This window comes from Erythrolamprus reginae, chromosome 13, assembly GCF_031021105.1.
Source record: "Erythrolamprus reginae isolate rEryReg1 chromosome 13, rEryReg1.hap1, whole genome shotgun sequence".
Lineage (NCBI taxonomy): Eukaryota > Metazoa > Chordata > Lepidosauria > Squamata > Dipsadidae > Erythrolamprus > Erythrolamprus reginae.
The window spans coordinates 9336638-9359051 of NC_091962.1; the positions used below are offsets into that span (position 1 = coordinate 9336638).

At 44.2% G+C, this 22414-nt stretch overlaps 1 protein-coding gene across 2 annotated transcripts; it reads left to right on the plus strand.

The window, feature by feature from the left end:
* The first annotated feature begins 919 nt into the window (after window positions 1-919).
* On the plus strand, window positions 920-20121 carry TOMM40L (translocase of outer mitochondrial membrane 40 like). Of its 2 annotated transcripts, none has more exons than XM_070766491.1 (9): window positions 920-1641; window positions 5431-5481; window positions 7277-7369; window positions 10085-10186; window positions 12042-12147; window positions 14219-14341; window positions 16128-16204; window positions 17688-17790; window positions 19454-20121. In XM_070766491.1, the coding sequence occupies exons 1-9, from the start codon at window positions 1618-1620 to the stop codon at window positions 19591-19593; spliced, it is 819 nt and encodes a 272-aa protein (XP_070622592.1). In that variant the 5' UTR covers window positions 920-1617; the 3' UTR covers window positions 19594-20121. The 2 variants fall into 2 exon arrangements, with proteins under 2 accessions (XP_070622592.1, XP_070622590.1); XM_070766489.1 differs by having other exon boundaries at window positions 933-1641; window positions 5414-5481.
* The last annotated feature ends 2293 nt before the right edge of the window (window positions 20122-22414 follow it).

A 22414-nucleotide genomic window follows, 5' to 3' on the forward strand; every position in this document is an offset into this window, starting at 1 on the left:
TATGCACACCCCTTGCACACCTGTTAGGACTGGAATGAGGCCATTGGGCTGCCATTTGTCAGGGTTTCTTGCCTGAGGGGTGTGTGTGAGATTTATTTATGTATTTATTTATCTGTCAATCAAACATGCATAGGATAGGGTATTTTATTTATTTATTTAGTCCAATACATAATACACATTGAAGAGAATAGATATGTAGTAATATAACTAAAGAAACGAATAGAAGAAAAGATATAAAAGTATAGGTGAACAAATTTGAAAGGAAGAAAAGATAAATGAGATAAGGAGAGACAATTGGACAGGGGACGGAAGGCACACTGGTGCACTTATGCACGCCCCTTACTTACCTCTAAGGAACCTGGAGAGGTCAATCGTGGATAGTCTAAGGGAAAAATGTTGGGGGTCAGGGGTTGACACTACTGAGTCCGGTAATGAGTTCCACGCTTCGACAACTCGGTTGCTGAAGTCATATTTTTTACAATCAAGTTTGGAGCGGTTAATATTAAGTTTGAATCTGTTGCGTGCTCTTGTGTTGTTGCGGTTGAAGCTGAAGTAGTCATTGACAGGTAGGACGTTGCAGCATATGATCTTGTGGGCCATATCTTGTGGGTAGTTTGTATAAACATAAGTATAAGTAGGGGACGGTAGGCACAATGGTGCGCCTATGCACGCCATCTAGGTTGGACTAGATGCCCTCGAAGGTCCCCTCCAACTCTGTCAATACGTCATTTCCGCCCAGGCAACGCGCATCGCCTTCAGAACGCCGCAAAAAAAAAAAAAGGCAGCCGCACGTTCGCGCAACATTTTCTAGCCAATCACGGAGCGGCGTTGAAAGGGGGAAAGCCGAGAGAGAGAGAAAGGGAGAGAAATCAAAGCGCCGGCCGCCTAACGACATTGGCTTTTTTAAAATCCAATCCGCGCTCAGTTCGGCTTACACGCCTCCGAGAAAGGGCGAGGCTCGACCAATCGCATCCTGGAAAAGAGGGCGGGGTGGGGCGAGGGGGGAGAAGAGAGAAGAGGAGGGGGAGCGGGGCGGGGGCAAGATGGCCGCCCCCATCAAGATCATACAGGGGGAGGAAGAATGGGGGGGGCTCTGAACGCCTGAGGCCCTTCTGACCCCCCCTTTTCCAGTCCAATTTCCCCCCTAGCCTTTTTCTTTTGAAAAGGGGGGGTCTCTTGGATTTCCCAACCTGCGCCCCCCAAAACAAGCCCTCGCCTTTCCTGCCCCCCCTCCTTTCTCCAACCATAAGGAAGCATCCCCATATTTATTTATTTTATTTTGCATCCCCATTTTTAAATTATTTTTATAATTTTGCATCCTCACATTTTTTGCTTATTTTGCTTTCCTTATTTTGCTTTCTTGCCCCCTGGAATCCCCGGGAGCCACACTATAAGGTGTGGTTCCTTGGTGTGTGAAAACAACACAACGCTTCTTTTCAAACAAGGGAGTTTGGGTGTTAATAACTGGGACAAAGCCCTGGCTGGGTAGGTAACCTGGCTTAAGGTGAGGCTAGGGGTGGGGAGGGGGAGAGGACATGGGGAATATATTCTCCCCCTTCTCTGCTCCACGAAAATGGGCTCGCCGGGCCCAAGGACTCTCCAACCCGGGCAGCTTTGATGAACTGCACCGCAAATGCAAAGGTAAAAGCACGTTTTGTATTTTTTTTTTTGAACGTTTTGCTTCTGTGTAGATAGGTTTGGTGGGTTGGCAGGTCCTTGGTGCTCTCTTGAGGTAGGTGAGTTTCTCGCAGACGTTTCATGGGCCAGCTAGGGCAGTGATTTTCAACCTTTCTTGAGCCGCGGCACATTTTTTACATTTACAAAATCCTGGGGCACACCACCAACCAAAATGACACCCTAAGACACTCTCCTCTCTTTTTCCATCCCTGTCTCTTCCCCACCCTTTTGTGTGTGTGTGTGTGTGTGTGTGTATACACACTCTTGAACCATTTCCAAAAACAGGTGAGGGCTGGGTGGGTTTTCTCTCTTATTCTTTGGGTGCTTTTTATCATATGCTTAAAATCAAGAGTCACTTCTCTCTCTCTTTTGTTTCTCTCTCTTTCCTCTCATTCTCTATCTCAATCATTTTCTCATTTCTCCTTTTTTCCTCCCCTTTTTGCTCATTTCTCTCTCTCTCTCCCTTCCTCTCCTTTTCTCTCTCTCTCTTGCTTTCTTTCTCTCTTGCTTTCTTTCTCTTTCTCTTGCTTTCTCTCTTTTCTTTCTCTCTCTTGCTTTCTCTCCTCACTCTCTTTTTCTCTCTCTTTCTCTCTCTCTTGCTTTCTTTCTCTTTCTCTCTCTCTCACTTTCTTTCTCTCACTCTCTCTCTCAGCAAAAAGTTGCGAGACCGGAACCTGAGCTTCCTTCTTTGCGGCACACCTGACCATGTCTCGCGGCACACTAGTGTGCCACGGCACACTGGTTGAAAAACACTGAGCTAGGGAATGTTATCAGTGTTGGAAGGGAATGGGGATTATGTTTTTTAAATATTTTTTAAAATTGATTTTAAAAATAGAATATAAACACAACATACAAGTGCTCAGTGATTAGTGCCCACTACCAGACAAGATTCACACCCCTACACCAGAATGGAGACATTTCTTATATACAGTAATCCCTCACTACTTCACGGTTCATCTTTCATGGATTTGCTATTTCACGGGTTTTCAAAGGGGGCTTAAATCCATTAAAAAATTTAAATCCATTAAAATTCATAAAATTCTTCTACTGTACTCTATTAAAGAAACTGGTAGGATATCACATGTAGTTCCAGCTGAGAAACATTATAGAATGACTGTTTAATGCAAAGGGTGGGTTTTAAAAGTCCAAATACTTGTTAAATACATTAAAAAAATATCTTTCCCCTACTTCACGGAAATTCATTTTTTCACGGGCGGTCTTGGAACGCATCCCCAGCGAAAAATGAGGGATCACTGTATATACCATTTTAACTCAAGAGCAATATATCTATTTACATATTATAAAGTGATGCCAATTTATTCCTTATAGCTTGGTCTTGAATTCTACTAACCATAAATCTTACCATGTCCCATCGTCCCTTCAGTTGTCGCAAATCAGTTTCATTAACCGAGTTCATCCTCTTGTCCATAATCTCAAATTGAATATGATCCACCATGTACCGGTACCAATTTTGTATTGTCCATTTTGTCGCATCCTTCCAGCCCAAGACTATTACCGCCTGAGCGCTTTTTATCGCTGCTTGTTTTATTTCTCTAAATTCTCCCATCACATTGCTTTTAACTAATACCACCATTTCCTTTGTAATTGTCCATCATATATTTAACATCCTATTAATATCCTCTTGCACTTTTTTCCAAAAATTCTGCACTACCGGGCATTCCCAAAGCATATGCATAAACACTCCTTTATCTTGACACCCAGGCCAACAAGTATTTTTAACATTCTGCTGGAAATATGCAAGTTGACCGGGTGTGTGATACCACTTATGTAATATTTTCCTTCTCATTTCCCTAACCCTTGTATTCTTAGGGCACTGTTTCCCAACTTTGGCAACTTGAAGATATCTGGACTTCAACTCCCAGAATTCCTCAGCCAGAATTCGCTGGCTGGGGAATTCTGGGAGTTGAAGTCCAAGTATCTTCAATTTGCCAAGGTTGGGAAACACTGTCTTAGGGAATGGGGATTGTGTTGAGGAAGAGGAGGAGGAGGACTATGGGATCCTTGGTGCCCTCTGAGCTTGGTGGTTTTCTCCCAGACGTTTCGTAGCCCAGCTAGGTAACATCATCATCGCTAGAACAGAATTGGGTTTGCTGTCTTGTTTATATGCAAGTGGATTGGATAGAAGAGACAACTTGTAGCTCAGGGTTGAACGCTGGGATCCTTGGTGCTCTCTGATCTTGGTTTCTTCCTTGGAGACGTCTTTTGACCCAACTAGGTAACATCATCAGTTTTAGAAGGGAGTGGGGCTCGTGAAGAGGAATGGGACACAGTGAGCTCCATGTTATTCTCCGAATTTTGTGGTTTTCTCGCAGACATTTCACAACCCAACTAGGTAACGTCATTAGTACTAAAAGAAAGTGGGGTTTGTGGAGAGGAAGAGGAGGAAGACAGGGAGGTCCATGTTACTATCTGAGTTTGATGGTTACCTTGCAGACTAACTTAACAGTGGGGTTACTCCCTTATCAGCTGCAGTCATTCACTTAACCACCGAGGCGAGAGAGGTCATAAAATGGAGCAAAATTCACTTAACAAAAGAATTTGTCCCACTCAACAACAGAATTTGGGGGCTTGATTACAGTTGTAAATGGTTACCCCTTCGTTTGGAAACTTCCTTGCCGAGCGTGAGAAAACTTGTTAAACCTTATTTATTTATTTATTTATTTATTTATTTATTCATTCATTCATTCATTCATTTGATTTTTATGCCGCCCTTCTCCTTAGACTCAGGGCAGCTTACAACATGTTAGCAATAGCACTTTTTAACAGAGCCAGTGTATTGCCCCCACAATCCGGGTCCTCATTTTACCCACCTCGGAAGGATGGAAGGCTGAGTCAACATTGAGCCGGTGATGAGAATTGAACCGCTGACCTGCAGATCTACAATCAGCTTCAGTGGCCTGCAGTACAGCACTCTACCTGCTGCGCCACCCCGGCTCTTACATTTACAAACCTTACATTTTCCCCGTAGTAGCATTTTCTAAATGATTCGCTGGCCTTCATTCTTGAGGTTTGCAAAACAGTGTTTCATTTTGTGTATGTGTGTGTACCTGGTTGTGTAACGGCTGCTTCTGTCCATAGCCAGGTTGTCCAATCTACGTCAATTCCACTGTTAATATGGTTATTTTTTGTATTGTCCCACAGAGTTGATTAGGTCCCACAGAGTTGGCCTTCTCCGGGTCCTGTCGACTAAACAATGTCGTCTGGCGGGCCCCAGGGGAAGAGCCTTCTCTGTGGCGGCCCTGACTCTCTGGAACCAGCTCCCTCCAGAGATTAGAACTGCCCCCACCCTCCTTGCCTTTCGTAAACTCCTTAAAACCCACCTCTGCCGTCAGGCATGGGGGAACTGAAATAACTTCCCAGGCCTATATTGTTTATGTGTGGTGTGTTGTGTGCATGTTTTTAAATTATGGGTTTTTAGTTTAAATTATTAGATTTGTATTACATTGTTTTGCCACTATTGTTGTGAGCCGCCCCGAGTCTACGGAGAGGGGCGGCATACAAATTAATTAATTAAATAAATAAATTAATAATAATAATAATAATAATAATAATAATAATAATAATAATAATAATAATATGTAATTCCCTTCTAAGGTGCCCCGGGTCACTCAATAGCCAGATAGGGTGGTAGCGGTTAAATAAATCCAATAAAATCAGTTTAAAACAGGACTTCTTCAAACTCTCTCTCTTTTTTTAACCCTGTTTTCCATTTTAGATGTTTTCCCTCAACAGATCGAAGGCGTCAAGCTGATAATTAATAAATCTCTCAGCAGCCATTTCCAGGTGGGTCTCCTTACTTCTAGGAATCTGTAGTGGGGGGGGGGGCGGTGTCTCCGTAACATGTTAGCCTACCTTGCAGGGGGGTTGTTGTTGTGTGGAGGCCATGGAAGGAGGGGGTGTTATCTCCCAACCTCATCCAGCCAGCAAACAAACATTAGATTTAAGTTGCCTTGTATGGTTAGTTTTGACCGAAGTTACAACGAAATGGGTTGTTAATGGGACCTGGGACCCTGTTTCACACTTATGACCAAATTCAGACGCTTTGGCGACTCGCTCGTATTTGTGACGGTCACAGGGGTTACGCTGTTCCCTTTGGTGACCTTCGGAACCACAAGTTGACGGGGAAAACTGATCCGCTTAATGACCGTGGCACTTGTTAGTACTGTGTACGGTGCATAACTGGTTGGGTTTGGCAATACATAAAAGAAACCAACAATGTATGCTTAAATGAATTGAAACACTATTGCTTTAAGAGTTAGTGCTACGGGTGGCCATTAGAGGGCGCCAGAAGCATAGCTAATTAATTAATCGGCATATAAATCTGATTAATAAAATAAATAAATAAATAAGTAGTCTCTCTCTCTCTCTCTGCTATTTCTATTATGTACTCTGTGGCTGCTGTAGTAGAAACCGTGTGTTGACTATTGCTTTATGTATTCGTAAGCTGAACAAGTAAGACTTATAGTATTGATTGAGTTAAATGTATGAGTAGGACTGTTCTATTTGCCAAAGTAAATAATATTTTATACATTTTGTTCTGTCGGGCTCTCTGGTAGACTCCTCCCAAAAATTGACAGGTACAAATTTCAGACACACACACACGTTTGAAAATTCAAAACAATGTTCTTTATAATGAAAATTCACTTAACCTAAGCCCTCTTTTGGTATAGCAAAGAGCACTCGTCTCCAAACAAACTGGTAATTTGTACAAGTCCCTTATCAGTTCTGTGATACTTAGCTTGCAGCTGTGAGGCAATTCACAGTCCTTCTTCTTTCACAAAGTGAAACACACTTTGCTCTGGTTTAGTTTCAAAGCAGGGAAAAATCAGCACACAAAAGGTCAAAGTCAGTAAAGCAGTCACGAAACACCAGGATCAGATAATCCTCCACAATGGCCAAACCCACAGGCTGCTATTTATAGCAGCCTCACTTTATGACGACAGCCTCACCCAACCACAGGTGGCCTCATTTCCTTTGATAATAATCTCTCAGTTGTTGCTGCCTATGCATCGCTCTCCGCACGCGTGGCTGTATCATTAACTCTTGTTCTGAATCCAAGGAGGAGCTAGATAATTGATCTCCTTCTGAGCTGTCTGCCCCACTCTTCTCCTCCCTGTCACTCATGTCTTCTTGGTCAGAGGAGCCTTCATCAGCAGATTCCACGGGGGGGGGGGGCGCAAAACAGGCCTGCAGCATGTGGATGTCTCCCCCACATCCACAGTCCTTGGGGCAGCAGCTAGGCCAGAACTAGCCACAACACATTTAATGTATCTGGCTTGTATTACTCAACCATTACTCGTATCTCTGAGCTATCAGCTAGATATCTGCTAGAACTACTCGCTTCCTCTGTGTAGGTATCTTTGAAAACTCACAGGTCATTCTGCACCCTCCTTAACAGCACTAACTTAATAACTTAATTCCTTTAATCACCAGAAAGGTCATAAAACGCAGCTTAAAACTCACTTAGCCAAGGTTTTGCGTAGTGATACGAGATTTGGGCTCAATGAGGACTACCTGCATGCCTTGTCTTCTGATTTGAACCTTGCTGCTGATTTTTTTTTCCTTTCCCCCCCTGCAGTTAACTCACACCATTCACATGAGCACCGTTGGGCACTCGGGTTACCACCTGAACACGACGTATACAGGTGATCAGCAACTTAGTCCTACGGAGGTGAGCGGAAGCGCATTATTTCGGGTCCAAGTGGGATTTCAATTTGTCTTTTGGATCCTAATTCTCCGGTTACAAGTGGGTGGGTTTTGAGTCCCTGGAAGTAAAATCAGGTTAGTTAATTACAGCTGGGAGGGCCAATCACCAGGAGATGGTGAATTCTAGTCCTGCCTTAGGCATGAAAGTCAGCTGGGGGACTTTGGGCCAATCACCGGGAGACTGGGATTTATAGTTCTGTCTTAGGCATGAAAGTCAGCTGGGGGACTTTCGCCCAATCACCAGGAGGCTGGGAGTTATAGTCCTGTTTTAGGCATGAAAGCCAGCTAGGGGACTTTGGGCCAATCACGGGGAGACTGGGAGTTATAGTCCTGTCTCAGGCATGAAAGTCAGCTGGGGGATTTTGGGCCAATCACCGGGAGACTGGGAGTTATAGTCCTGTCTTAGGCATGAAAGCCAGCTAGGGGACTTTCGCCCAATCACCAGGAGGCTGGGAGTTATAGTCCTGTCTTAGGCATGAAAGCCAGCTAGGGGACTTTGGGCCAATTGCCGGGAGACCGGGAGTTATAGTTCTGTCTTAGGCATGAAAGTCAGCTGGGAAACTTTCGCCCAATCACCAGGAGACTGGGATTTATAGTTCTGTTTTAGGCATGAAAGCCAGCTAGGGGAATTTGGGCCAATTGCCGGGAGACCGGGAGTTATAGTTCTGTCTTAGGCATGAAAGTCAGCTGGGAAACTTTCGCCCAATCACCAGGAGGCTGGGAGTTATAGTCCTGTCTTAGGCATGAAAGCCAGCTAGGGGACTTTGGGCCAATTGCCGGGAGACCGGGAGTTATAGTTCTGTCTTAGGCATGAAAGTCAGCTGGGAAACTTTCGCCCAATCACCAGGAGACTGGGATTTATAGTTCTGTTTTAGGCATGAAAGCCAGCTAGGGGAATTTGGGCCAATCGCCGGGAGACTGGGATTTATAGTCCTGTCTTAGGTATTAAAGCTAGCTAGGTGACTTTGGGCCAATCACCAGGAGACCCGGAGTTATAGTCCTGTCTTAGGCATGAAAGCCAGCTGGGTGACTTTGGGCCAATCACCAGGAGACTGGGATTTATAGTCCTGTCTTAGGCGTGAAAACCAGCTAGGTGACTTTGGGCCAATCAATGGGAGACTGGGATTTATAGTTCTGTCTTAGGCATGAAAGTCAGCTGGGGGATTTTGGGCCAATCAATAGGGGACTGGGATTTATAGTTCTGTCTTAGGCATGAAAGTCAGCTGGGGGACTTTGGGCCAATCAACGGGAGACTGGGATTTATAGTTCTGTCTTAGGCATGAAAGTCAGCTGGGGGACTTTCACCCAATCACCAGGAGGCTGGGAGTTATAGTCCTGTTTTAGGCCTGAAAGCCAGCTGGGGGACTTTCGCCCAATCACCAGGAGACTGGGAGTTATAGTCCTGTTTTAGGCCTGAAAGCCAGCTAGGTGACTTTGGGCCAATCACCAGGAGACTGGGATTTATAATCCTGTCTTAGGCATGAAAGCCAGCTAGGTGACTTTGGGCCAATCACCGGGAGACTGGGATTTATAGTCCTGTCTTAGGCATAAAAGTCAGCTGGGGGATTTTGGGCCAATCATCGGGAGACTGGGATTTATAGTTCTGTCTTATGCATGAAAGTCAGCTGGGGGATTTTGGGCCAATCAACGGGAGACTGGGATTTATAGTTCTGTCTTAGGCATGAAAGTCAGCTGGGGGATTTTGGGCCAATCAATGGGAGACTGGGATTTATAGTTCTGTCTTAGGCATGAAAGTCAGCTGGGGGACTTTGGGCCAATCAACGGGAGACTGGGATTTGTAGTTCTGTCTTAGGCATGAAAGTCAGCTGGGTGACTTTGGGCCAATCACCAGGAGACTGGGATTTATAGTCCTGTCTTAGGCGTGAAAACCAGCTAGGTGACTTTGGGCCAATCACCAGGAGACTGGGATTTATAGTCCTGTCTTAGGCATGAAAGTCAGCTGGGGGATTTTGGGCCAATCAATGGGAGACTGGGATTTATAGTTCTGTCTTAGGCATGAAAGTCAGCTGGGGGACTTTGGGCCAATCAACGGGAGACTGGGATTTATAGTTCTGTTTTAGGCATGAAAGTCAGCTAGGGGAATTTGGGCCAATCGCCGGGAGACTGGGATTTATAGTTCTGTTTTAGGCATGAAAGTCAGCTGGGGGACTTTGGGCCAATCCCCAGGAGGCGGTGAATTCTAGTCCCGCCTTAGCCTAAAAGCCCACTAAATGGCTTTGGGCCAGTCCCACCTCTCATCCTAACCCAACCTCGCAGGGTTGTCATGGGAGAAAATAGGAAGAGAAAGGAGTATCAGTTATGTCCATCATCTTGAGTCATTTATTTTTTTTAAAAAACCAATTAAAATAATGTATCAATTGAAAAAAAAAAATCCTAACGTTTTAAAATAATTAAATTTGATTAAGATTACATTTTTTTAAAAAAAGCTTAAAAGCAGACAAACAACCTATTTTCGTAGAATGGGCAAAAATGTTATTTTCTTTTTACCAGAAGTCAACAAAGAACAGCCCCATGGTAGAAGGATAAATGATTGAAATGTTTCTTGGAAAGGCAGTGACATTTCAGCCAAAAATGATAAGCTTTGAAAAGAGAGATTTCTGTCCATTTTTAAAAAAAAAAAAAAATTATTTATTTATTTACTTTGGGTTCTTTTTCCTAGATTTTTCCCACCCTTATTGGCAATATTAACAACGTCGGCAGCCTCAGTGCCCAAATTCTCTATCTTATAGCGGAGCGGATACGAACCAAAGCGGTTTTCCAGGTAACAGCGTGTCGGTCGGAATTCAAAACCAGAATGTTTTTTTATTATTATTATTATTATTTTATTACAACAAACAAACAAACAAAAAAATACTTAAAGAAAAAGTGCCCAACACCAATAAACCCCACCACCATTTAGGGGGTTAAATTATTTACAATAAATTTCAATTTCTTCCTTGGCTCCAGTTTACATTTCTTTACCTACAAAAAAGGGATTGGAATTTATTTTTCACATTGTCGTCGTAAATTCTACTTAAGATATAATCTTTCACCTTATTCCATCGTGCCATCAGCTCCTCCAATTGATTTTCATCAAAGTTATTTAATCTTATTTCCATAATTTCGAAGTGGATGTGGTCCACCATGTACCAGTACCAATTCTGGATTGTCCATTTATTGCTGTCCTTCCACCCTAGTACCACTACTACTTGAGCGCTTTCCAAAGCTGCTGTTTTGATTTCTTTAAATTCTCGTAATTTCCCATGTTTAACTAGTGTTGCTAATTCTTTCGTGATTATCCAATTAATGTTTAGCATTAATTCTCCAATCAGCCTTTCCTTGCCTCCCTGTAGCTTTCGTGGCCTACCCTGTAGGGCTGTCGTAAAGGCAATGGAGTATTTGAATACTCAGAGATGCAATTTGCAGCCTGCAATTTGCAATCAAATAGGAACACAGATTGAAAGGACATACAAATCCCTTGTCATTTTTTTTTCTTTTTAATACAGTGGTACCTCTACCTAAGAACATATCTACTTAAGAGGTTTCTAGATAAGAACCGGGTGTTCAAGATTTTTTTGCCTCTTCTTAAGAACCATTTTCTACTTAAGAACCCGAGCCTGGAAAAATTTCCCAGGAAATTTGAGAGCAGCACGAAGGCCCGGCCAGTTTCCTGCCATTCCCCCTTTAATTCCGGCCATCTCTGACTTTTCTGGGCTGCCAGAGGAGCCTTTCGGTGGCGCTTAAGGAGGCTTTGGCAGCCCAGAGCGAACGAAGCATTTTCCTTTCTCAGGGGGCTTGGAGAGGGAATAAACCTCTGCCAGCGCCCAGAGAAAAGAAACGCTCCCTTCGCTCTGGGCAGCGACTGTCCTCCTCCTCCTCTTCTTCTTCCTCCTCCTCTTCCTCCCACCCAAATTCCGATGCTTTTATTTCTTTCCTAATGGGTTTGCATGCATTATTTCCTTTTACTGTACATTGATTCCTATGGGAAAAATGGCTTCTACTTACAAACTTTTCTACTTAAGAACCTGGTCATGGAATGAATTGTGTTCTTAAGTAGAGGTACCACTGTAGTTTTTATTGACTTATTTATATTTAACTAGGGTGAAAGAAAGTTAGGGTGTGTCTCCCTTGAGATGCTAGATTTCTTCAAGCGTGCCTTCCTTCCTTCCTTCCTTCCTTCCTTCTTTCTTTCATTCATTATTTCCTCCTCCCTTGCTTCCTCCTTTCCTCCTTTCTTTCTTTCTTTCTTTTCTTTTTCTTTTTTCCTTCCTTCCTTCTTTCATTCAATTATTCTTCCTTCCTTCCTTCCTTCCTTCCTTCCTTCTTTCTTTCATTCATTCATTATTTCCTCCTTCCTTGCTTCCTCCTTTCCTCCTTTCTTTCTTTCTTTCTTTTTCTTTCTTTTTTCCTTCCTTCCTTCTTTCATTCAATTATTCTTCCTTCCTTCCTTCCTTCCTTCCTTCCTTCCTTCCTTCCTTCCTTCCTTCCTTCCTTCCTTCCTTCCTTCCTTCCTATCTATGGTATTCCTGGTTCTCTCTCTCCCCGTACTGAGAACGGCTCAGGCTGCATTCTGAAATGTGAACTAGAGTTCCTTTGTTAAAAAGGCAATTCCTGACATATTTGCCCTGTTCATCCAGACTCAAAAGGCCAAATTCACCACTTGGCAGTTTGATACTGAATATCGAGGGGATGATTACACTGCCACCCTCACGCTGGGAAACCCCGATCTGATCAGCGAATCAGGTGAGTGAGTGTATTACAGAGATAATCTCTTTTTCATCCATTTATTTCCTTTCCTTTCCCTTCTCTTCCCCCCTTTTTCCTCTTTTTATCTTTCCTTTCCCCTTCCTTCCCTTTTCTCCTTCCATTCTCTCTCTCTCTCTCTCTTTCTATCCCACCTTCTCTTTTTTGGTCTTTGTCTCAGTCCTTCCTCCCTCCCTTCCATCCACTCATCCATATACCTATCCATCTTCCTTCCTCCTTCCCCCCGTCTTTCCCACTCTCCCTTCTTCCCTTTCGTTCTCTTCCTCTCCCTCCCTCCCTCCTTTCTTTCTTTCTTCCTTTCTTCCTTCCTTTCTTCCTTCCTTCCTTCCCTCCTTCCTTCCCTCCTTCCTTCCATTATTATTATTATTATTATTATTATTATTATTATTATTATTTTAAATTAGATTTGTATGCCGCCCCTCTCCGTAGACTCGGGGCGGCTCACAGCAATGATAAAAACAATATACAATGACAAATCTAATAGTTAGAATCTAAAATAACAATAATACATTTCAAAAGTCTACAAAAGAAGAAACCTCAATATATAAAAAACATACATACAGTCATATCATAGAAAAAAAACTACATAGGCAGGGGGAGATGTTTCAGTTTCCCCACGCTTGACGACAGAGGTGGGTTTTAAGGAGTTTACGAAAGGCAAGGAGGGTGGGGGCAGTTCTAATCTCTGGAGGGAGTTTCCTTCCTTCCTTCCTTCCTTCCTTCCTTCCTTCCTTCCTTCCTTCCTTCCTTCTTTCCTTCCCACTCATCTTAAAGTTCTGACTTTGAGAAACGCTCTGCTAAGAGCCCCCCAAACTTGGCAACATTAAGACTTGTGGACTTCAACTCCCAGAATTCTGGGGGTTGAAGTCCACAAGTCTTAAAGTTACCAAGTTTGAAGATCTCTGTGCTCAACTATGGAGAGTTGTCTACAGTGGTACCTCTACCTAAGAACGCCTCTACTTATGAACTTTTCTAGATAAAAATCGGGTATTCAAGATTTTTTTTTGCCTCTTCTCAAGAACCATTTTCCACTTACAAACCTGAGCCTCCGAAACCGTAACCGGAAAAGGTGGGGAGAAGCCTCCGTGGGGCCTCTCTAGGAATCTCCTGGGAGGAAACAGGGCCAGAAAAGGCGGGGAGAAGCCTCCGTGGGGCCTCTCTAGGAATCTCCTGGGAGGAAACGGGGCCAGAAAAGGCGGGGAGAAGCCTCCGTGGGGCCTCTCTAGGAATCTCCTGGGAGGAAACAGGGCCAGAAAAGGCGGGGAGAAGCCTCCGTGGGGCCTCTCTAGGAATCTCCTGAGAGGAAACAGGGCCAGAAAAGGCGGGGAGAAGCCTCCGTGGGGCCTCTCTAGGAATCTCCTGGGAGGAAACAGGGCCAGAAAAGGCCGGGAGAAGCCTCCGTGGGGCCTCTCTAGGAATCTCCTGGGAGGAAACAGGGCCAGAAAAGGCGGGGAGAAGCCTCCGTGGGGCCTCTCTAGGAATCTCCTGAGAGGAAACAGGGCCAGAAAAGGCGGGGAGAAGCCTCCGTGGGGCCTCTCTAGGAATCTCCTGGGAGGAAACAGGGCCAGAAAAGGCCGGGAGAAGCCTCCGTGGGGCCTCTCTAGGAATCGCCTGAGAGGAAACAGGGCCAGAAAAGGCGGGGAGAAGCCTCCGTGGGGCCTCTCTAGGAATCTCCTGAGAGGAAACAGGGCCAGAAAAGGCGGGGAGAAGCCTCCGTGGGGCCTCTCTAGGAATCTCCTGAGAGGAAACAGGGCCAGAAAAGGCGGGGAGAAGCCTCCGTGGGGCCTTTCTAGGAATCTCCTGGGAGGGAAACAGGGCCTCCACCCTCCCTGTGGCACACATTATTTGCTTTTACATTTATTCCTATGGGAAAAATTGCTTCTTCTTACAAACTTTTCTACTTAAGAACCTGGTCCTTACGAATTAAGTTCATAAGTAGAGGTACAACCTGGGTATGGTTAGCGGAGGGGTCACTTTTTAAGAGGTGGCCTAAAAGGTGCCGTTCCTGCCAGGGGTAACCAACCCTTCGCATCGTTTTTATTCCACGCAGTTATTCTCGTTGCACACTTCCTCCAGAGCATGACATCACGACTGGTCCTAGGGGGTGAATTGGTGTATCACCGGCGTGCCGGAGAAGAAGGAACCATTGTCACCCTGGCTGGCAAGTACACCGGTGAGTAGGTCCTTCCGTCGTGCCTCGGAGGGAGGATCGGATGGTCCCCAATTCAGGGGGCTCCAGATGCCATCAGAGCCATTAATGCCTGGGTTTTCTAGAAATAAGGGTGGCGGGCGGGACTTTATGGGCTCTAAAAATCCCCCCCCCCCCCCGATCAAAAACAGCAGGTAACAAGAAAAGCCAACAAGCCTAAACCGCAGTGTAAATTTCAGGCCTTGCTTTCTCGCAGCCTTTCCCAAAGACAGTTCTAAAAAGAACTATATTGTTTTTCAGAGGGGGAATGAATGGAGAAGCCAGGAAAAAAACAGGAAGAAAAGAGAAGAGGGAGAGAGGGAGGGAGAAAGCAGAGAAAGACGACAGGAAGGAGGAAGAAAAAAGAGAGAAAGAAAAAGAAAGAAAAGAAAGGAAGGAAGGAAAAGAAGGAGAAAAGGAATATAAGAGAAACAGAAGAAAGGAAGAGGTATGGAGGAAGGAAGGAGAGAAAGACAAGAAAAGAAAGAAAAAAGGAAGGAAGGAAAGAAAGAAAGAAACGAAGAAAGGGAACATTAGAAATATAAGGAATGAAGGAAAAGTTAGGGAGAAAGAAAAGAAGGAGAAAAGGAATATAAGAGAAACAAGGAAAGAAGAAAGGAAAAGGGATGGAGGAAGGAAGGAAGGAGAGAAAGACAAGAAAAGAAAGAAAAAAGGAAGGAAGGAAAGAAAGAAAGAAAGAAACGAAGAAAGGGAACATTAGAAATATAAGGAATGAAGGAAAAGTTAGGGAGAAAGAAAAGAAGGAGAAAAGGAATATAAGAGAAACAGAAGGAAAGAAGAAAGGAAAAGGGATGGAGGAAGGAAGGAAGGAGAGAAAGACAAGAAAAGAAAGAAAAAAGGAAGGAAGGAAAGAAAGAAAGAAAGAAATGAAGAAAGGGAACATTAGAAATATAAGGAATGAAGGAAAAGTTAGGGAGAAAGAAAAGAAGGAGAAAAGGAATATAAGAGAAACAAGGAAAGAAGAAAGGAAAAGGGATGGAGGAAGGAAGGAGAGAAAGACAAGAAAAGAAAGAAAAAAGGAAGGAAGGAAAGAAAGAAAGAAACGAAGAAAGGGAACATTAGAAATATAAGGAATGAAGGAAAAGTTAGGGAGAAAGAAAAGAAGGAGAAAAGGAATATAAGAGAAACAGAAGGAAAGAAGGAAGGAAAAGGAATGGAGGAAGGAAGGAGAGAAAGACAAGAAAAGAAAGAACAAAGGAAAGAAAGAAAGAAAGAAAGGGAACATTAGAAATATAAGGAATGAAGGAAAAGAAGTTAGGGAGAAAGAAAAGAAGGAGAAAAGGAATACAAGAGAAACAAGGAAAGAAGGAAGGAAAAGGAATGGAGGAAGGAAGGAGGGAGAGAAAGACAAGAAAAAGAAGGAAAGAAAGAAATAACTTCTGACCTTTCCAACTCTGAGTATAATCCAAAGTCAAATATTTAAGCTGAAGAGGTGAACTGGACTTTGGATGGATCAGTGGCCTCATTGTTGATAGATTCAATAATTGGGAACTGCTGGGGAAGAGGACAGAATTAGCAGGTGCAGCCAAATTCTCTTGTTTGGTTGGAGGAAATATATTTTCTTGGTGACTGGAAATCCCGTACGGAATCTGGGATCGGGATGGAGTCAGGATGGAATCAAGGAAAAATAATCTGCTACGGCCAGGATGATTTTAATGACGGTTTCGCGCTTCTAATGCTTCGCTTATTTGCCTTCTGCCCAGCTGTTAGGGATGCAAGATATTTAATAATATTTTTTGCCTTATTTTAGCGCTGAAATGGATAGCCACCCTTAATTTGGGGTACGGTGGAGCCCATGCCAGCTACTACCACCGAGCTAATGACCAGGTGAGTTCAACCTTCATTCTTTCATTCCTCCATTTTCTCCTTCTTCTTGTTTACTTTTTTCTTCATCTCTTCTTCCTCCTCCTCCTCTTTCTCCTCTTCCTTCATCTCTTTATTCTTCTCTTCTGCTCTTCTTCCCAAAGTTAATCTCCTCTCATATTCTCATCTTTTTCTTCCTAATGTTCATCTTTTTTTAATTTAATTTCCTCTTTCTCCTCCTAATCTTCACCTCTCTCTCTTTCCTTCTTCTCTTTTTTATTTTTATTTATTTATTTATTAGATTTGTATGCCGCCCCTCTCCGTAGACGCGGGGCGGCTCACAACAATAACAAGAACAATGTAAGAACAAATCTAATAATTTAAAAAACGCTAAAAACCCCATTATTAAAAGTAAACATACACACAAACATACCAGGCATAAACTGTACAGGTCCGGGGGAGATGTCTCAGTTCCCCCATGCCTGACGGCAGAGATGGGTCTTAAGAACTTTACGAAAGGCAAGGAGGGTGTGGGCAGTTCTAATCTCCAGGGGGAGCTGGTTCCAGAGGGTCGGGGCCGCCACAAAGAAGGCTCTTCTCCTGGGTCCCGCCAAACGACATTGTTTAGTCGACGGGGCCCGGAGAAGGCCAACTCTGTGGGACCTAACCGGTCGCTGGGATTCGTGCGGCAGAAGGCGGTCCCGGAGGTATTCTGGTCCGATGCCATGAAGGGCTTTATAGGTCATAACCAACACTTTGAATTGTGACCGGAAACTGATCGGCAACCAATGCAGACTGCGGAGTGTTGGTGTGACATGGGCATATCTGGGGAAGCCCATGATTGCTCTCGCAGCTGCATTCTGCACGATCTGAAGTTTCCGAACACTTTTCAAAGGTAGCCCCATGTAGAGAGCATTACAGTAGTCGAGCCTCGAGGTGATGAGGGCATGAGTGACTGTGAGCAGTGAGTCCCGGTCCAGATAGGGCCGCAACTGGTGCACCAGGTGAACCTGGGCAAACGCCCCCCTCGCCACAGCTGAAAGATGGTTCTCTAATGTGAGCTGTGGGTCGAGGAGGACGCCCAACCTTCTTCTAACCTTCTTCTTGTACATCCTCCTATTCTCCTTTTCCTGCCTCTCTTCCTCTCTTCCTTTTTCTTCTCTTCTTCCTCCTTTCCTTCTCCTAATCTTCATTATTTCCTTCACTTTTTCCTCCTAATCTTCATCTCTTACCTCCTCCTATTCTCCCTCTCCTGCTTCTCTATCTCTCTTCCTTTCTTCTCTTCCTCCTCTGTTTCTTCTCCACGTTCTGTTGATCCTTCCTTCATTTTTCCTCCTTTATTTTTCCGTCCTTCAGGTCTTCCACCTCTTCTCCTCCTCCTCCTCCACATCTTTCTTTGTCTTTTGTTCTTCTCCTTCTCCTCGTCCATCTGCTCCACTTTTCCTGGACCGCGATGGCCTTCGAGTTTGACTTCCGTCCCCCCCCCCCCCACCTCTCTCCATGGCAGATTCAGGTTGGCGTGGAATTCGAAGCCAACACTCGGCTGCAGGAGACAAGCTTCGCTTACGGGTATCAGCTCACCCTGCCCGAAGCCAATATGATTTTCAAAGGTGAGTGAAATTAAACCGTCAGCAGGTGGTACACTGCTGATTATTCTTAGAAACCTAGAAGATTGACGGCAGAAAAAGACCTCCTGTGCCATCTCGTCTGCCCTTATACTATTTCCTGTATTTTTATCTTAGGATGGCTCTATGTTTATCCCAGGCATGTTTAAATTCAGTGACTGTGGATTGACCAATCGCGTCTGCTGGAAGTTTGTTCCAAGCATCTACTACTCTTTCAGTCAAATCATATTTTTTTTCACGTTGCTTCTGATCTTCCCCCCAAATAACCTCAGATTGTGCCCCCTTATTCTTGGGTTCGCTTTCCTATTAAAAAACACTTCCCTCCTGAACCTTATTTAACCCTTTAACAGATTTAAATGTTTCGATGGTGTCCCCCCTTTTCCCTTCTCTCCTCCAGACTAGACAGATTGAGTTCATTTAAGTCTTTCCTGATACGTTTTATGCTTAAGACCTTCCACCATTTTTGTAGCCTGTCTTTGGATCAATTTGATCCATCTCTTTTTGTAGGTGAGGTCTCCAGAACTGGACACAGTATTATTCCAAATGGGGTCTCCCCAGCGCTCTATACAGCGGGACCACAATCTCCCTCTTCCTCCTTGTGATACCTCTCCTTCTGCCATTTTAAGAGACAAGTGTGACTTCCATTCTGCTTGCCAAAAGTTTTCTCGTCTAAGGCTGGGTTAGAACTCTCCATCACCGGGTGTTTGACCAAAAGTCACCCGGTCAGTTTTCATCTGAGGTGGGACTAGAACTCCCTGTCACCTGGTGGCTAACCCTAAGTCACCAGTCAGTTTTCATCTGAGGTGGGACTAGAACTCCCCGTCACCTGGTGTTTGATCGCGTTATCTGGTGTTTGACCCAAAATCACCAGTCAGTTTTCATGACTGAGTTGAGGCTAGAACTCCCCATCACCTGGTGTTTGATCCCGTTATCTGGTGTTTGACCCTAAGTCACCCAGTCAGTTTTCATGACTGAGGTGGGACTAGAACTCCCCGTCACCTGGTGTTTGATCGCGTTATCTGGTGTTTGACCCAAAATCACCAGTCAGTTTTCATGACTGAGTTGAGGCTAGAACTCCCCATCACCTGGTGTTTCATCCCGTTATCTGGTGTTTGACCCTAAGTCACCCAGTCAGTTTTCATGACTGAGGTGGGACTAGAACTCCCCGTCACCTGGTGTTTGACCCAAAGTCACCCAGTCAGGTTTCATGACTGAGGTGGGACTAGAACTCCCCGTCACCTGGTGTTTGACCCAAAGTCACCCAGTCAGTTTTCATGACTGAAGTGGGACTAGAACTCCCCGTCACCTGGCGTTTGACCCAAAGTCACCCAGTCAGTTTTCATGACTGAGGTGGGACTAGAACTCCCCGTCACCTGGCGTTTGACCCAAAGTCACCCAGTCAGTTTTCATGACTGAGGTGGAACTAGACCTCCCCATCACCTGGTGTTTGACCCAGAATCACCCAGTCAATTTTCATGGCTGAGGTGGGACTAGAATTTTTCCGTTTCCTGTTGGCTGACGCTAAGTCACCCGATCGTCTTTCCTGCTAACGGCAAGAGCTAGAACTCCCAGTCTTCTGATTTCCCAACCCGGTGCCCTTAACCGCTAGGCCAAGCTGCCACTGACGCCTCACTCTTCTTTCCTCCAGGTTTTCTGGACAGCAACTGGTGCGTGGGGGCAGTCCTGGAGAAGAAGATCCCCCCTTTGCCCGTGACCTTAGCCCTGGGCGCCTTCCTCAACCATTGGAAGCACCGGTTCCATTGCGGGTTCAGCATCATTGTGGGTTGAGGGTTCGCGCCCGCCTGGCTTTCTTAACAAAGGAGGCGGTCGAGATTTGAAGGGTTGGGAGCCGTTGCTCGGTTAGAGCAGCGCAGCCTTGGATGATGGACGCGAGGGGATCGGCGCCCGCAGGTACGTGGTGAGGCCACGACCGCCTCCATGAGTCCGTGCACAATTCCTGCCCAGAAGGAAGCACATCCTAGCTGCAAGGCTGCCCCGGGACTTCGAGGACAACGATAACGCTGGGCACAGGATTTTGGGTCGGGTGGTGGCAAGCGTTTCTTTCTTCGTTGGGTCTTCGGAGGGCTCCGGTCACCAGATTCCCCAGTGGCGTGAGGGATCGGCACCGTGTGGGTGACATGGGGGTCCTGAAAATTCAGAAGACCCCCAACTCAGCTGCAGTTTCCCGGATAGTTTGTGCTCTACGGCTGATTCAGGAGAAGGGACCAAAAAGCCGAATTTACGACTTTGGTGCAATGGTGACTCTAAATATGATTAAAACGATGTTGATGCTGAGCTTTCCAGCTCCTCAACGCACCTCAGGTCTGGTTCTTTTAATGCCTTATATATATATATATATATATAATATAGGGGAAACTGCACCACTTTTCCCAAAGTTTGGAAGTACAGTGATACCTTGTCTTACAAACTTAATTGGTTCCGGGAGGAGGTTCTTAAGGTGAAAAGTTTGTAAGACGAAACAATGTTTCCCATAGGAATCAATGGAAAAGCGATTAATGCGTGCAAGCTCAAAATTCACCCCTTTTGCCAGCCGAAGCACCCGTTTTTGCGCTGCTGGGATTCCCTTGAGGCTCCCCTCCATGGGAAACCCCACCTCCAGACTTCTGTTGCCAGCAAAGTGCTCATTTTTGCGATGCTGGGATTCCCCTGCAGCATCACAAAAACATGGAAGTCTGGAGGTGGGTGTTTCCCATGGAGGGGAGCCTCAGGGGAATCCCAGCAGCGCAAAAACGGGTGCTTCGCTGGCAATGGAAGTCTGGAGGCGGGGCATCCCAGTGGCGGTGGTGGGTTTGTAAGGTGAAAATAGTTTGTAAGAAGAGGCAAAAAAATCTTAAACCCCAGGTTTGTATCTCGAAAAGTTTGTATGACGAGGCGTTTGTAAGACGAGGTATCACTGTAATTCTCTAGTTACGACCATTCAGTTAATGACGCCTTTCCCTACCCCCTTTTGAGTGTAGGAAACCAAACCAAGAGGTGAAAAGAACATGTGATTGGTTAAAAAAGGGAAACTGATAGATAAATACATGGAATAAAACAGATAAAACAGAACAAGGAAGAGGATAAGGCAAGTGAAGATGGTAGCTAACAATGAAATGGATAAAAGTGATGAAAAGAAAAATTGAGTAGTAAACAAGAATAAATAAAAATAAAAAAGATAAATAGGTAAAATGTACAGAAAGAAAATTATAAGAATGATGGGTTAAAAAAAGACAGATGAAAATAAAGCAGAAGATAAAGGGAAAATGGTAGAAAAATCTAAAAAACTAAGACAACTAAATAGATAAAATTGATGAAAAATGTTTAAAAAGGTGATACAAATAAAATAGATAAACTGGATGAAAAGAAATCTGGTAAAGGAAAGTTGAAGGTTAAAAAGAGAAGGAAAATGAAAACGAAATAGATGAGAAGAAATCTAAAAATAAAACAGGTGAATAGAAAAAGATGATAAAAATTAACTTGAACAAAAGATGGTAAAGAAAATCTGAAAGACAAAAAGAAAAGATAGATGGAAATAAAACATCAAATTGATGAAAAGGAATATGGGAGATAAGATGTTAGCCAAAACTAAAATAGATAAAAAGAAAAATGCATAAAAATAGAACATGAAATAGATGACAGGATAAAATAAAATAGATGATGGATGGATGGATGGATGGATAGATAGAGTAGATAGATAGATGAGTAGAGTAGAGTAGATAGATAGATAGATAGATAGATAGATAGATAGATAGATAGATAGATAGATAGATAATAGATGGATAAATAGATAGATGATCGAAAGAACAGATGAAGAGAGAGAAAAAGATTAAAAAATATTGTTCAATAAACCTGCAAGGAAAGCTTTTGAGCGAACCCGCATAAAGATGAAAAAGCAATCTGGAAAAATAAACCATGTTTTTATTTAATTAATTGCTACCATTAAAATGCTACTGAGAGAACGGGGGGGGGGGGAAGTCTGTTTCCTCGTTGTGTTGTTAAAATTATCAAAAATAGCATTTCCAAACCCCCGAGATCCACAGAGAAGCAGCTGCCCGCTGGAATTCAGTCCGAGATTGCCTTCTACAGGGAGTCCTTGACTTATGACCAAAACAGAGCCCCCCCCCAAAAAATGTACGTTGCTAAGCGAGACATTAGTTAAGTAAGTTTCGCCCTATTGTATGGACTTTCTGGCCAGCATCGTTAAGTGGAGGAGCACGATTGTGATGGGAATCCATTTGACTTGGCTTGGCAGAAGGTCACAAAACGGGATCTCGCGACCGTCGTAAATACAAGTCATTTGCTAAATGTCAGAATTTCGATCACGTAACAGTCACGGTCATAAACGTGAAATCGCAAGTCATTTTTTCCCAGTGCCGTCGTAACTTTGAACAGTCACTAAACGAACTGTTGTAAGTTGGGAATTATCTGTATTTGTGCTGAAGAAGCAGTCAATTGTTTTGACAAGCGGGCACCGGAGAAAAGAACTCCCCCAGACCCAAAAGAAAATAAAAGAGGTTTCTCAAACAGAGAGCTAGGAGATGCCACGGAGGGATTTTTTTCCGACAGAAAACAAGCTAGGAAAAATATACTGCTCAAAAAAGTAAAGGGA